Below are 17149 nucleotides of genomic sequence, written 5' to 3'. Positions count from 1 at the left end.
GGCTCATCTACTAGGCTATCCCTCATTTTGAGTTTGGCTGATGTTTCCTTGTGATAAGATTCAGTGTATGCACCTTTGACAGGAACATCACAGAAGTAATGCTCTTTTTTTCTCATTGCATCGTATCAGGTGGCACATAATTTCAGTTTGCTGCATTGCTGATGGTGTGCTCTTTGATTGCTTGATTTGACTGCTCTTTGCCTGGCTTCTCTAGTATAAAGTTATGACTTACAAAGGAGGAAAGAAGAGTATTTGAGGGGAGGTACTTTAGCAGTGTAAATAGACTGTTCCTTATCAATTGTCAGTTTTTATCAGCCTGTGGACTTGCAGGTTTCCTGTTTTATTTGATGGGTTTTCATTTGTTACAGTCACTATTTTGGTTCTCAAATAATGCCAGTGGGAGCCCCTTTCAAGCTGTCTTCTGTGTCCTTTTGGCTTGCTTCTGTTTTGCATTCCGGTACAAAACAACAACAAGAAAACCCCACAAAACTGGAAATGTTGTACACTCATCTTGTGCTTTCCTGCTCCAGTTTTAGAACTAGACATTTTTTAGAGCACCCCGGTTCCTTTTAATAGAGCATCATATTTAGAAACTTTTCTGCCTTCCTTTTCTTTGATTCTCACACCTCATACCAGGCTGCCGCCCCCCCCCCCTCCATTGAATTCCTTACTCCATTCAGGCCCCATGGACTGACCTCCCTACTCGAATTATCTTTACTACATTGGCTACCTATTCCCTGCGGCTGCTTTTGTTAGTTGCTAAGTAGTGTCCAACTCTTTTGTGACCCCATAGACTGTGGCCCGCCAGACTCCTCTGTCCATGGGATTTCCCAGGCAAGAATACTGGAGGAGTGGGTAGCTAGTCTCTTCTCCAGAGGATCTTCCCGACCCAGGGATCAAACCCGCATCTCCTGTATTGCAGGTGGATTCTTCAACAGTGAGCCACCAGGGAAGCCCCCAATTCTCTGTGGCCCTCTTCTTGACTCTCCCTGGGCTCTGATAATCCTGGCTAGGCTGCTCTCCTCTGGATATTTTTCTTACCCTTCTTATGCTCCTCAGGTTCTGACGGCTGGCAGTGAGCCGCCCACTCACAGATGCCTTACTTACCCTGTTTGGGCTCAGGTTCCCCTTGCCAGGCACATGGATGCCTTCCTCTTTTTGCTCAGGCTCTGATGCTCCATGCCAGGATGCCCTCCCTGCCCGACTCTGAAACACTACAGCTCCTCCTTGTTTATGCCTATCATATGCCACCCAGAGGTTTTAGAACTCAGTTGTTCAGAGAGGAAAAAAGAAGAGGGATTTGAGTGATTTTTTTTTAAGTGGTCTTTAATGTTACTTTCACATTGCTTTCTTCCCTTTTGTCATTAAAAAATGAGGATATGAAAGATATATACAAGTTTTCTTCTTTTTTGGTTGTATTTTTTTCATTCAAGTAAATTTAAGCAATTTTATTAAATATTGTGTCACTGTGATAAGAAAACAAGACTTTTGATTTTTGACTGATTACAGTATTATGCATCCAGAGAAAGTTTAACAGATATGTATATTTTTATTTAACCATAGTACTTCATATTAATGTACATCAACTAAGGATTATATAGTGTGTCTGTGTAACCACAAGTTCTCATTTTGGATTGTTATATAGAGAGCCCAAGCTGCACTGCAGGCTGTCAGTGCGGTCCAGTCAGGAAGTCTGGCCCTTCCTGGAGCGCCTACCAATGAAGGCACAATCCTCCCTGGGCAGAGCCCTGTGCTCCGAATAATTATTGAAAACCTCTTTTATCCTGTTACCCTGGAAGTTCTTCATCAGGTAAGGAGGAACATGCTTATGAAAGCAGGGTCAATTATGACCTCTGTAACTTTTAATGTTTTCTGTCTTTAGTTTTTCAGGTTGTTGATTCTGGTTAATGTATTTACTTAAATAATAAAAGTCTTCAGCATTCTGTTTGATGCAAGGAATAGTGTCAGTTAGAGATAGTTTTTGAAAGCCTCCTTTTTCTAACCTAAATAACTTGATTTAAAAAGGAATGTAAGAATTCTGTGTTTTTATACCTAAGCATGAAAATGAACAAAGCATAGACTCCTGTTAAAAAAAAAAAATTGGTACTAGTTATTCCTGAGAAAGTAACATCAATATAGAAAACAACAAATTTATTTCTATAGATTCCTCCATACATTTGAGCACTTTTATTTTAAAACTTTAAAAGGAAGATATGAGTAACTTCACATGTAATATGGAAGTATCAAGTTAAATACTGATTCTCAACATAACTTTCATAGACTATCCATTACTATGTCTAAACTGTCTTGATAAGAGGCAGTGTACCACATCATGGCCTACTGTGAAGAGACGGAATTTAAGAATTGCAAGATCTGTCATCTAGTTATTACATAATTTTGTAATGAATAAAACTAAATTTCCAATAATTGATAAGTATTGTAAAGAATAATTGAAGAACCAGTCAGAATTTAAGCTTCCTGATGTCAACTCCAGTATCCATTTCATTATACTTAACAACCTATATATAAAAATTATTTTAAAGCACTGAAACATTATGTGCTTATTTTCATATTTATATCTCAATATATATAATATTAAACAGTATAACCCTAGGCCAATTTAGAATCATTTTAACTGTTTTCTAAACCTTTGGGTTTGTACTACTGAATGAAGAGTCATGGGGGGTCGTATGTGTGCACTTACATCTAAGAATTGAAATGTATCCTCTCCTGTTCTCACATTTTACAAATAAGGGAACTGGGGACCTTAGAAGTTGTTACTTTCCCCGCAGTCATTGTACCAACTGGTGATAAGAGCTCAGATACATTTCCTAATACGATTCATGTTGGGCTTCCCTGATGGCTCAGACAGTAAAGAATCCACGTGCAATGCAGGAGACCTGGGTTTGATTCCTGGGTTGGGAAGATCACTGAAGGAGGACATGGCAACCCACTTCAATATTCTTGCCTGGAGAATCCCCATGGACAGAGGAGCCTGGTGGGCTACAGTCCATGGGGTTGCAAAGAATTGGACATGACTGAATGACTAAGCACAGCACATGGTTCACATGCTATGCATGTAAATATCAAAATATACCATTTATTATGCCTACTCTATTCCCTATAATAGTTTCCTGAGTACCGTGTTCTAAATACGTACGTTTGTGAAGCATGTCCTGTGGAGGGCTTTAGCAGTGGTATTCATAGCCACTGTTGTTTCCTAAAAGGGTTCAGCAGTTACTTTGATTGGCTTCTTTGTCCTGATGGATTTTCGCTTCTTCTGTTCATCCCCCCAAGTAGCATCGAGCTCTCTGTGATCCATCAGCATTTTCTGTTTGCTTTTGCTCCTGTAGCGCTGTAGCTGCTGCTGCTAACTTCTGTTGCTTCTCAAAAGATGTTATTGCACCTGTGGCTCAACATTGCTATCAGTCAGCAGTGCACTTAGCCCAGGTTGTGTGGTCCTGTTTTGTTATTCCATTTGTCACTTCGCTGAGACCAGTAACAAACCTTGTTTCTTTCCCTAAAGATCATGGGTCCTTCAAGTGAAGAGAAGTATTTCTGAGTCTTCAGTGGTAACCATTGGGATAGGACTCTCAGCCCTTTAGCTATAACAGTCTCTTGTTGAATCCTCCTTCACAGTACTGTTGCAAAAAGCAAAATTCCTTACCAGGGCCCTTAATGCCCCCATATCAGACCTCTCACTGTCTCTGTAACCTCACTTCCTGACTGTTCTGCTTATTTAGCACCCCGGCTTTTCTGGCTCTTTGACCCTCTTCCTCTTACCCTTCATATTTCTGTCTTAGTCCATTTCTGTCTTCTATTTCTTGGGCCTAGCCACTTAGCTGAATCTACATCATTCCATTTTCAGCTCAAATTCACCTCCGAGTGTCTTTCTCTAATTACATTAACTAAGCCCTAACCCCCGGCACTCTATTCCATTAACCGATTTAAGTATAGTATAGCAAAGTAGTAAAGGGTACAGTTTCTGGAGCTGGTTTGAACCCTAGCTCCACCACTTACTACCTCTATAACCTGGGGCAAGAAACTTGCTGCTTCTATGTCTTTTTCTTATTTATATCATGGGGATGAAGATGGTATCTCTTTTACACATTTGTTATGAGGATTTCATGGGTTGATGCATTTGAAGCACTTAGAGCAATGCCTGTTACATAGTAAGCTCTCAAGAAGTGTTCACTGTACTTAATAGATGCTAGTAAGAAGCTGTTGCTTTGTAAGAAACAGATCCTTGCTCTTGTGGCCTTCTGGGTAAGATGTAAGTAATAGCATGGAATGTGATAAATATTGTGATTGGGAAATACATGGAAGAGTAGAGTTGGTTGCACATGTTATAATTAGCAAATTTTTCTGTATTCTCTGCTGAAGAGTTGACATTAGCTAAACTGCTCTCTAACATCTATGGAAGCTAGTGTTTTTCCTTTAGCTCATGGTGGGGAATTAAGAGTGACTGAAATGGTAATAGTGCTATTTCAGATGAGAGAAGTTTCAGGTGACGGAAGTATTTACAATATGATGACATTTGAGCAGAAGCCTGAAGAATGTGAGGGTGTTAAATTATGTGTATATGTGGTAGAATAATGATCTAGTCAGAAAGAACAGCAAGTGCAAAGTCCCTAAAATGGAAGTGTGCTTAATGTACTCCAATATCAGAAAAAAGACTGTCATTGGATATAAAAAAATACGAAAGCTATGACTGATAGGCTCAGAGAAGGGGTTAAGACCTGATGATGCAGAGCCTTTATAATCTTTACACTGAGTAAAATAGGAAGCCATGGAGGATTTTGAGTAGAAGAGTGAGATGACAGGCTGAATATCTTAACAGAATCACTCTTGTTGCTATGTTAAGAATGAACTATAGGCATAAGTGATGGAGAAAGAAACGGCAACCCACTCCAGTATTCTTGCCTGGAAAATTCCATGGACAGAGGAGCCTGGCGGGCTACAGTCCATGGGGTTGCAGAGTCAGACACGAGTAAGTGACTAACACACACACATAGACATAAGTGAAAGCTCTGAGGATAGTCCAGATGAGAGTTGGTGGTCACCCAGGTGGGGACGTGGGCACTGGAAGTGGTGATTACATATGTATTTGGAACGATGTGCTGATGGGTTGAGTAGATGTGAGTTATGAAGAGAAAGAGAGTAACCATCAATGCTTTCCAGATTGTGGATGTAAACTTCTGGTAAAGCAGAGCCATCTTATACTAGATCGTAAAGACTGAGGAGGGGAAAGATGTGGGGCAAGGGTGGGAGATAGGGGAGGAATCAAGAGTATATTTTCAACTTAAGTTGGAGATACCTGTTAGACATCCAATGGGAGATGTTGAAGAAACATTTGGGAAATAAGTCTGTATTGAGTGTAAGAATTCAGGACTGGAAAATTGGTGATCATTTGCATATGACTGGCACTTAAGGCTGCGGGATTGAATGGCATCACTTAGTATTTGTAGGTAAAGAAGGCATTCATCAAGTGATCCATTATGTAAACTCAGCCCTGCATTCTTCTTTGTCTACTAATGGAGTAAGGCAAAACAGTATTTTTTTGGAATCTATTACTTTGAAGTACCATCGTGTGTGGTGTTAGTTATGTCCAACAGAGGTCCAATAGATGAATCTCTTCAGGATGAAAGACAGATAAGTCCTTTTTGAATCGAAGTATAAAGATAAATAGCTTGCAAAAATCAATTATTATTGTATCAAATAAAAGAATCAACACTAGTAATATAAAATTCTAATTTAAAAAGTTACTTATTTCTTCTTTTTGACTGCTGGGTTTTCATTGCTCTGTGGGCTTTTTTCTGGTTGTGGTGAGCAGGGACTGCTGTCTAATTGCAGCGCGTGTGTTTCTCATTACAGTGGCTTCTCTTGCTGTGGAGTGTGGGCTCTGGGGCGTGTGGGCTGCAGTAGTTGCAGCCCTTGGGCTCAGTAGCTGTGGTTCCCAGGCTCTAGGGCACAGCAAATAGACTTGGTTATTCACAGTTACAGCAAACAGACTTGGTTATTCACAGTGTGTGGGGTCTTCCTGGATCAGGGATCGAACCTGTGTCTCCTGCATTGGCAGGCAGAGTCTTTACACCACTGAGCCACCAGGGAAGCCTCCAAATTCTAATTTTTAAGTCACCTTTTTTGTTGCCTACAAAAACTATTGTAAACAAATTGTGGCTAATGTGCTTGCTATTTTTCTAGTATGAATAATGCTTTTTTCAAGTGAATACTAGTGAACAGTTTCAGTTTCTGGCAAGTTCTCTTTATCACTCTTATTAATCTTCCTCACCCTGAAGATTAATGTTACCAGAATCTGATCTCTTGTATTTTATTAGTCCCATTTTGAAGTCTGAAAAGATTAAAATGCACAAGAATATCAAGAGTTGAGTCTCTGTGTATTTGTATTTATGACAGCAAAATATATATGTTAGGGAAGTTGTCAAAGACCTTGTAATCAATAAAAATATATGTTAAACTTTCCTAAACAGTGATCTTTTGAGGCCAAATCTATTTAAAAATAAGTGTTTTGATAATTATAAAAAGTTGTTAAAAATCACACTTAAGGCATTGCTGAATTCCCTGATATTGGTGTTTGCTTACTTTAATATCAGATTGATCTTTGTAGCTCCTCAGTAAATACAGTCCAGGGAGCTCTAGAGAGCATGGTTAGCCAGATGAGTACATTTATATTCTCTTAGCACATTCAGATGAAAATTATACAGCCAAACACATCTGCCAGGGAGGATATGCTTCAGGCTGTTGTTCAAATTAAATGAGAGAAAGGGATCTAAACATTAACAAAATCTGAAGATTAAGTGGAAATTAATTAGGTCCTATAGCATAATATAGTATAAAAATGCCAAATTTTAGAGCAAGCTATATGTTCTTGTTACTTCGTTAACAAGATAATTTACAAAAGAAATGTTTATCATTTTAAAATTTGCATATTGCCATTATTCTTCAGTCAGGTCTCAGAGTATAATTTTTTTTATCAATTAATAATAAACTTTTACTCTGTGCCTCGTATGTGCCAGGAAGTTGTCGTCAGTGCTAACAAAATGACCAAGACAAGCAATGTACCTTCAAGGAACTTTCAGTCTAATTAAAGGAGACATATGTAGACAAATGTATAATACAATATAAGTAAAACAGCAAGATAAGTATTTGTATGAGGCCAAGAAGGGGATAAAAATATTTGGTAAAGAAAATGAACTCTATTGAGGTTTGGGCGAGGCTAAGAATTTTCTGGTGGCATTATTGCTGAGCTGAGTTTTGAAAGAGAATAAATGAAAATTTCCTAGGCATTATGTAAAGAGATACAGGAACAGGGAAAAAGCCACATGTATAGGCATAGAAGTCTGAAGCCGCTTTGTGTATCTGGAGAACTACTATAGTTGTTGATGTAAATAGTGTAAATAGTTGTTGATGTTAATAGTATAAAATAAAACATGTAAATAAATAGTGGGAAATAGTGTCAGGAAATGAGATTGGAGAGGTACACCAGGGAGAGATTGTGTACGTTATACCAGAGAGCTTGGATTTTGCTGTGTGGATAATGAGGAGATAGTGAGGAATTTTAAGCAGGGAAAAATGTAATCTGGCTTGTACTTTAGAACACTACCTGTATCTGCAGTATGAAGGAGGGAAGTTAGGCAGTTAAATATATCTCCTTTTATATATATACACATAAGTATATGTGTGTGTGTTAAAATATATATGGATAACAAAAAAGAACCAAAATATTTAAGAAAAAAAGCTACTAGAACTACAAAAACACTATTTTTTGTTGGAGACTTTAGTAATATCCCTCCAATACAGACTCATGCATAAGTCTGTATTGAGACTGTAACCATAACACACACATGCATTTTACAGATATTTGTCTATTTATCTGACTGTGTTGGCCCTTAGTTGCGGCTCGTGGAGTATTCCAACCACTGGACCACGAGGAAAGTCCGTGGTACTATTTTATAAACTTTATTCTCTAGGATATGAGGGTGTATTGAGGAAGTACTTATTATAAGACCAAACCTTTCATTAAAAGAGCAAAACAAAAATTTCCTAGTGTTTTTCAAAATAGAGTTATATGAGGGATTAAGGTCTTAACATTTTGAACTCTGAAGTATGACCATAATGAAATTATATATTTTTTAAAACATCTTAAATTTCAATAGAGAGCCTTCAGACTACATCTTTAAGAACGCAATTTTCTGGTGACCCTTTCCAAGACAAATTAGTTTCACAAATTAGTCTTGTTGATCTCCTATAAGAATTGTTTGACTCTATACAGTGGTATAAAGAATCCGCCTGCCAGTATAGAAGACAGGTTTGATCCCAGGGTCAAGTAGGTCCCCTGGAGAAGGAAAGGGCAACCCACTCCAGGATTCTTGCCTGGGAAATCCCATGGACAGAGGAACCTGGCAGGCTAGAGTCCATGGAGTCGTAAGAGTTGGACACAACTTAGTAACTAAACAATGACAAGGTTCCTCATAAAAGTGGAATCACTCATCATTTGCTGTTTTGAGACTGGCTTATTTCACATAACAGTGTCTTCAGGGTTCATCGGTATTGTGTGAGAATTTCCTTCCTTTTTAGAGCTGAATAATATTTCATTGTATGTATACACCACGTTTTGTTCATTCATTCATCTGTGGATGGACACGAGTTGCCATTGAGCATCTTTTCTTGTGCTTGTTGCTATTTGATTGTCTTTGGAGAAGTGAAGTGTCTTTGGAAAAGTGAAGAGAAAGTCGCTCAGTTGTGTCCGACTCTTTGCAACCCCGTGGACTGTCCATGGAATTCTCCAGGCCAAAATACTGGAGTGCGTAGCCTTTTCCTTCTCCAGGGGATCTTCCCAACTCTCCTGCATTGCAGAAGGATTCTTTACCAACTGAGCTATCAGGGAAGCCCTTTCTTTGGATAAAGTTCTTTTCAAATCTTTTGCCTGTTTTTTTAAATTGGGTTTTTGTTGTTGTTGACTTGTAGAAATTCTTTTCATATTTCTGTATATTACCTCTTATCAGATAAATGATTTGCAAATATTGTCTTTCATTTTGTGGGTTGCCTTTTTTCAATCCTGTTGATAGTCTTTTGGTGAACATGAGTTTTAATTTTGATGTAGTTGAATTTTTCTATTTTTTCTTTTGTTGCCTGTCCTCTAGGATAGTTATTCTTGATCATTCTTTCTGATAATAAAAAAGCAGGATATTTGCCTATTAAGGAAACACATACATAGTATGTAATGACAGCACATTCTTACCAGCATAGGGAATACTTAGGTTTAAGAAGCAAGACACGTTTCTGGCTTATTAAAATCCAAATGTAAAATGAGACATCAGAGGAAAGCATAATGCATTGTAGGAACCCTGGCCGTGAACTGTGCTGGGGAAGTAGAACAAGTGTTGTAAGAGCATTGGTAACCAGGAGTCTGTCAGGAAACCTTCCCCTCATTCTGTTAATTCCTTCTCCAAAGACTCTTCAGAGAGGCCTTCCTTGAGCACCCTTGCACCTTCCCAACTTGCATCATGTTCATCCCTTTCCCTTTTATTTTTAAAACAAAATACTTTTGTATGACCAGGTATTGTTATTTATTTGCTTATTTATTGTCTTGTCTTTCCTTGCAAGAGCAGAGACTCCTTTCTTCCTTCCTTCCTTCCTTATGATTTTCTAGGTGTTTTTTCCTGTTACTGGTTTCTTATTTAAATCTATAATTGAGAATATACATTGTATGATTTTTATTATTTTAAATTTAAGTGTGCTTTATGGCTCAGAATATGTCTGTCTTGGTGTTCATGCATATTCTGCTATTATTGGATATATTATTCTATAAATGTCAATTGGATCCAACCCCTCTCCCCTTTGGTATCCATACGTTTGTTCACAGTCTCAATACAGACTTATCCATAAGTCTGCATTGGAGGGATATTATTAAAGTCTCCAACAGTAGTGTTGTTGTAGTTCTAACAGCTTTTTTTCTTAAGTATTTTGGTTCTTTTTTGTTACGCACATACATTTTAAAGATTGTTCTGTCTTCTTAAATAAATGACTCCCATTATCTTATATAGCATCCCTCATTATCCCTGATAATTTTTCTTCAGAGGTCAGCCTTGTAGGAAATGAATATAGCTCTGCCAGCTTTTCTTAAAAATTAGTGTTAGCATGGTGTATCTTTCTCTCTCTTTAGCTTAAGTCGTTATATTTAAAGTGGATTTCTCTCGAATAACCTAGAGTTGGGTCTTGCATGTGCGTTTTAAAAAGCCCACTCTAACAGTTCTGTATTTTAATTAGTGTATTTAGAACATTGGCATTTAAAGTGGCTTTTTTATATATCTGCCAAGATATATCTGGACATGTATCTGCGAACTTGATAACTGTTTCCTACTTAACTGCGCTTGTTTGTGGTTTCCTCCCCCGTTCTCTTTCTGCCTTTTCTAGTTTTTCTCCTGTTTCACATTTTGTTTTATTAGAATTCTTTAGAGCATTTTTAGTTCACAGAATACTTTGAGCAGAATATATATACCTCCTTACCCCCACAGACACACTGTTTCCCCTATTATCAAGATCTTGCATTAGTATGGTACTGTTGTTTAAAATTGATGAACCACTGCTGAGATTCTTGTTTCTACTTTGTTCACTCCTGACTTTTTTCAGAGCTTACAACAATTCTCTATGGCTATTTGATGAGTTAATAGAGCATTGGACATTTTGTTCTTCATTTTGTTGAATATTTTGTAGTTTTCCTTTCTATAAAAATTTCAGGAAGTAGATGCTGATTCTCAGGCTGAAATAGTTGATTTGTGTGACTCTTCCATTTCCAGGTATATGCTTTTCAACACCATTATCTCATAGCACTAATTAATTCCTGTTGTAACCTTCTGTTTCAGTACTGTGCCAATTATGACAAGTTATAAAATAGGTTAAATATTTAGTTCCTATTGTATGTCAGACACTGTTTTAAGCCATGTATGGGTGTTAGAGCATGAACATCTTAAGCTTGATTTAAGTAATTTTGGTACCAGTAGTTTTAATAAAGGATATAATTTTCATTTAAAACTGAGATTTATGAATCAAGTTGTATTTATAAAGATAAGTTAGCTAAATTTTTCCCTTAAATTTAACCTAATGTGAACTTTTTTCCAGATATTTTCTAAATTTGGCACAGTCTTAAAGATTATCACCTTTACAAAGAATAATCAGTTTCAAGCCTTGCTTCAGTATGCTGACCCGTTGAATGCACATTATGCCAAAATGGTAATTATGATCTTTGTTTCATTTTTCACTTGTTACTATAGTCACTTTAGTGATACCAAAGAAAGGCAGCATGTCTTCTCCTATGCTGTAGTTTACTATGTTTTTTGTAAAAAATTGTAATAAAATATACAAACTAATTTATCCTTTTTAAATGTACTGTTCCGTTTGCTCTTTTTATAGTCTAAAAGCTACTCCTTTCTTCATATGAAATGGTTTCAAATCCCTTATCATTTCTTATATTTCTGGGACTCATTTCTGTTTGTCATATTTGAAGTCTACTAGAGTTGCACAAAGTACTCCTGATATAATCTAACTAATAGAATAGAATTATCTTTGCCCTGGTGCCCTCATTTACTTCTATTAAGTGAGCCAAAGATTGATTGATTTTTATATTTTTGCAACCATATTCACTGTTGAATCTCATTGAGCTCTAAATTGATAGACATTAAATCTTAGGAAATATGCTGCTTTCAATTCATACTGTCTTCTTTTTAGCACACAAGTGGTTGACTTTTGACAAGATATAAAACTTCACATTCAGTTTAGTTGTGTTTGATCCATCTCCTATTGAGATCTATCCCTAACTCTAATTCTGTCTTGTATCAGTATCTGAATCACTTCTAATTTTTTCACGAAGATAGAGACTGAGGCGGGCAGCACCTTGTGTATCACATAGTGAGCTCTTGACTGGGAACGACATTGATATTTGCTGTGTCTCTGCCTGCATGCATTGTTCTGTACCTTTACAATGGCATACTCGTCAGTAACTGTTAGGATAAGTAAGCGTTTTTTAGTACATTTGTTTTTTGTTTTATTTTTTGTGTTTTAGTTTGGTATCTATTTTTTGTAAATTCAAGTGTTTGTGGAAGTCATTAGTAGCTATAAATATCCCTTCGGAAGATCTTTATCATTATGAAAGAAGAGATTGCTAATTTTTGGTCTTGTATCTGCTCTGACTTAAAACTTCCCTCAATCTTGTTACTCAAAGAAAATAAATTTACAACAACAAAAAAAAGTGGTTGATACTGTTCCACATATTGTGGTTCTGACAAGTACCATTTACAAAGACTTTATATCATCTTAACCTATATAAACTACACTAATATGAATTAAGATGAAATGTTAAATTTAAATATATTTAAACATTTTAAAATAATCATAATTAGTACAGTGTACAATAATGTGTTATAGATTTTCAAGCTTATACATTTCTCCTCTTCCACTTATCTTACCATAGATAAAATAAGAGATTATCACTTTACAGAAGAAAAAACTGAGAAATAGAGTTATCGTTTTCTCTCTTAGGCTCACACAGTTAGTGATAAAGGTAAAAGGAAAAACAGTTCTTTGGCTTTTAGTTTAGTCCTCTCTACTTTACGCCCGATTGCCACTTTTTGTCAAAGTAGAGGCTACTTGATTTATTGTTGTCTTGCAAAACATCAGTCCCTTTCTTACGTGCTTTAGGCTCTGGATGGCCAGAATATCTATAATGCATGCTGCACTCTGCGTATTGACTTCTCCAAGCTCACCAGCCTTAATGTGAAATATAATAATGACAAAAGCAGAGACTTCACTCGCTTAGACCTTCCCACTGGTGATGGCCAGCCATCCCTTGAACCCCCTATGGCTGCTGCTTTTGGTGAGTAGTTCTGTTTTGGGTCATAGAACAAGCTTTCTGAAGTTAAAAGTTTAATTTGTTAATCCATATATGTCAGCTGATTTCTTCTTGGATTCTCTCAGGATTTCTAGAGAAAAGGGAGACTCATGGAACAAAAATGTGTTCATTAACTGAATCTTAATATTAGTAGATTCTATTAGTTGTCAAAAACAAGTGGATACCTAAAATTGAATTTATTTTCTAACATTAATTAAAGAATATTGCTCATTCTTTATAAACCATACAACCATTTGTCTGGATTTAATAGTCATATATTACTATTGGTTTAAACAAGTTGATTTATAGCCAGCAGAATATTGACATAAGTGCTCTTGAGAGAAATACTTCTCCTTTTTAAAGTAGTGATATTTTACAACAAGGGCCTGAATTGGTAGTATGTTCTTTCTTTATTCAAAGAAGAGGATTTTGTTTTTTAAACATCAGAACTTTTCGTTATTACCCTAAGTTTGTGTGAAATTGCATTTTTGCACTAATAAAAATACAATCTTCTGCATTATTCATGCTAATGTTGCTTTGAAGAGCTTCCTTCTTTTGTTTAAGATCAGGTCTCAGTAATCTAAACTTTTGAAGTAAACCTTTATGTAAAAGGAAAAGTAGTGAATAGCCTAGTTGAATATATCACTAGATTAATGTACTTTTTGGCTTTGCAGCACTCAAATGTGGTTTATTATTTAGATAAGGTATTAAATTTTATTACCCTTCGTGATTGATTTTTCTTTCCCAGATGACACCATAAAATACTAACTCAGACTTTAAGTGGTATTTAGTTTATCTTCATTTTACAGGTGAGAAAAAAGAATCCTTAGCCAAATAGTTGTCCAGATTTTCTAGAAAACAGTAAATTTAAAATAAAAGCTTCTTATTATTTATAACTGGAAAAAGTCAAATGGATTGTTCAGTTTGTGTCCCTGAATTGTTAAAGTTTCTGTTTTAGTCTAACCCAAGTTTTTGTGTTTTATACATTTGGCCTTCCATATCTACAGGTTTGGCATCTGTGGATTCAACAAACCACAAATCAAAAATACTTAGAGAAGAAAAAAGTTTCATAAAGTTCCAAAAAGCAAAACTTGAATTTGCCTTGTACCAGCAACTATTTACATAGCATTACATTGTCTTTACCGTGGCTCAGACGGTAAAGCGTCTGTCTACAGTGTGGGAGACCTGGGTTCCATCCCTGGGTCGGGAAGATCCTCTGGAGAAGGAAATGGCAATCCACTCCAGTACTATTGCCTGGAAAATCTCATGGATAGAGGAGCCTGGTAGGCTACAGTCCATGGGGTCACAAAGAGTCGGACACGACTGAGCGACTTCACTTTCCTTTCCTTTCCTTTACAACATATTAGGTATTATAAGCAATTTAGAGATGATTTCAGGTATACAGGAGGTGTGCAGAGATTATATGCACATACTGTGCCGTTTTATAAAGGGACTTGAGCATCCTTGGATTTTGATGGTATCTATAGGGTTGGGAGTTGGGAGTGTCCTGGAACCAATCCCTTGTAGATACTGAAGGGGGCTGTATTTGTTATCAGCCTCTACTCATATGTACAACTTGGCAGAGCCAAAGGTCTTTGTAATTAGCATTTTAATAGCAGGTGATAGAAACGGGCTGTCATTCAAGTTTGCCAAAGTTTGGCTATCAAGTGCAGGACTGCACGTATTCCAGTAATTGAATGCATACTGTTGGTGTAATTAATGTTCTGCATTGTGGGAGGAGGACATTTTAAAAATACGGTTAAGAATTTTGGTATCTGAATATAAAATATCAAACTGTTGCTATCCTTTCTTATTGTGTTAATAAGTCCTTTGTCTTATTGCAAATAGTATGTACATTCTAAGATAAGTAATTTATCAAACAGAACAATACTTTTAGGTGTTGTATGAAAGTTTACTCTGCCTCTCACAAATATTTGACATAGTTCACTATTCCCTCCTTTTTTTCTCTTGGCTTTGAAAAAGCTACATTTCCACGTCTCTGTTCCTTACTTAACTAGCTGTTCTTTCTTTAAAGATTACCCTTTCAGGTTCTTAAGAGCTAAGTTGTAAGCATTCTGGGGTCTTCCTGATCTGTTTTAGAGATAATATATAATATTATATTAATAGAAAAGCTTGTAAAAATATGTGAATATAGTTTTTTAATTTTTTTTTCATGAAATGTTTAACATTATTCTACTAATTTCATTTAGTTAGTTGGTTATGGCTGTGCTGGGTCTTCGTTGCTGTGTGGGTCTTCCTCTAGTTGCAGCGCGCCGGAGTCCGCTCTCCAGTTGCGGTGGATGCCCTTGTTGCAGAGCATGATCTTTGGCGTATGGGCTTCAGTAGTTGTGACTCTTGAGCTCTAGAGCACAGACTCAGTAGTTGTGTGCCACGGGCTGTTGTTCCATGACATGTGGGACCTTCGTATATCAAAGGTCCTCCTGCATTGACAGGCAGATTCTTTACCACTGAACCACCAAGGAAGCCCCTGAGTACAGTTTTAAATATCCATACTACCCAGATTAAGAAATAAAGTGTATACCCATACTGTAGAAGTGCCATTTGTACCCCTCTCATTAATTGTGTTCCCATTCTCCCTGCTCCAATATAACTGTAGTCTCAAATTTTTGAGGGTAGTCCTGCTTTTGCTTTTTTGCTTTTCTCCTGTGGTTTGATTTTGGTTTTTTACTACTCATTATGCAGCCCTAAGTGCTAGAGATTTTTCTCCTATATTTAGAAGTTTATTTAAATGGAATCACACTGTTTTCCTTTTTGATTCATCTATGTTCACATATGTGGCTCTTGCTTATCCATTTTCAACACTGTCAAGTGTATAGATTTCCACTGTATGAATATATTATAGTTGGTTTATCTATGCTACTATTGATAGACATTTGGGTTATTTTAGTTTGAGGCTATTATGAACAGTGCTGCTTTGAAATTTTCCCAATTATCAGTGAAGTTAAACTTATGTTTGTTGGCCATTCTTCTTTATGAATTTTCTGTTAATTCTTTTGCCCATTTTTATGTTTAGTTTCTTGTCATTTCTTATTTGTAGGAATTCTTTAATATCCAAGACACTAGTCTTTTTGTTGGTTTTATGTGTTGCAAATAGTTTCTATCAGTTTTGGCTTTTTGGTTCATTCTCTTCATGGTATTTTTATATGGCCAGATTTACTTGCCATATCCTTTATGTCTGTGTTTTTGTGTCATGTTTAAAAAAATCCTTTATTACTTTGACATTATAAATATAAACACTTAGAAATTCTGGAGTGTATAGTATTTTAGTAACTTTTTATTGCAGTATTTCAAGTTGCAGAAATAGTTGAAAGAATCCCCCATATCCTTCAGATTCTCTGATTATTAACATCACACCACATTTACTTTATCATCTCACTTTATGTGTGTCTCCATGTGTGTGGTATTTTTTTCTTCCTCTGAGTCATTGGAAAATAAGTTACAGTAAAAAATAATAATAATAAGTTGCAGGCATGATGTCCCTTCTAAATACTCATTGTGTATTTTCTAAGAACAAGGACATTCTTATGTAAATAACAAAATCAGAAAATTAACATGCACACGATACCATTATCTAATCCATAGACCTTTTAAAAATTTTGCCAGTTGTGAAAATAATGTTCTTTATAAGAAAATGTTTTTCTAGTAGGGATCCACACCAATATCAGGCTAATATATTTGTCATGTCTCATGGAGGCCTTTAATTTGGAACATTTCCTCATTCTTTGTCTTTTATGACCTTTAAATTTTTGAAGAGTTCAGGGTTGAGTATTTAATAGAATGTATCCCAATATGCATGTCTGGGTTTTTGGCTGAAATAATGTTGTGTCTTTCTCATTTCATTACATCAGGAATGCTGCCAGTTTATCCTATTCGTGGTGATGTTAACTTTCTTTGATCACTTAAGGTGGTTTCTTCCAGTTGTCTTCCTGTTTTTCTCTTTGTAATTAAAAATACTTTTTTGTAGGGAGGATATGTTGAGACTATATAAACAGCCTGTTTCTTACAACTTTTCACCCTTTAGTTGTTTGTTTTTAAAGATTTTTATTTGATGTGATCCATTTTTAAAGTTTTTATTGATAGTTACAATATTGCTTCCGTTTTATGCTTTGGATTTTTGGACATAAGGCATGTGGGTTCTTAGCTTCCCAATCAGGGACTGAACTTGCTTGCATTGGAAGACGAAGTTTTAACCACTGGACCTCCAGGGAAGTCCTTCTCACC

At 36.3% G+C, this 17149-nt stretch overlaps 1 protein-coding gene across 3 annotated transcripts in view; it reads left to right on the top strand.

Moving 5' to 3' along the window:
• Positions 1 to 17149, top strand: part of PTBP3 (polypyrimidine tract binding protein 3) — an 86367-nt gene that overhangs the window by 51561 nt on the left and 17657 nt on the right. For all 3 annotated transcript variants that reach the window (XM_068974505.1, XM_068974504.1, XM_068974506.1), the window contains 3 exons: positions 1646 to 1810; positions 11143 to 11253; positions 12718 to 12892. In XM_068974505.1, coding sequence (XP_068830606.1) covers positions 1646 to 1810; positions 11143 to 11253; positions 12718 to 12892 — 451 coding nt within the window. The remainder of the gene's footprint in view (positions 1 to 1645; positions 1811 to 11142; positions 11254 to 12717; positions 12893 to 17149) is intronic.

This window comes from Capricornis sumatraensis, chromosome 6 (genome assembly GCF_032405125.1).
Source record: "Capricornis sumatraensis isolate serow.1 chromosome 6, serow.2, whole genome shotgun sequence".
Taxonomy (NCBI): Eukaryota; Metazoa; Chordata; class Mammalia; order Artiodactyla; family Bovidae; genus Capricornis; species Capricornis sumatraensis.
This window is presented reverse-complemented; position numbering and strand designations above follow the sequence as displayed.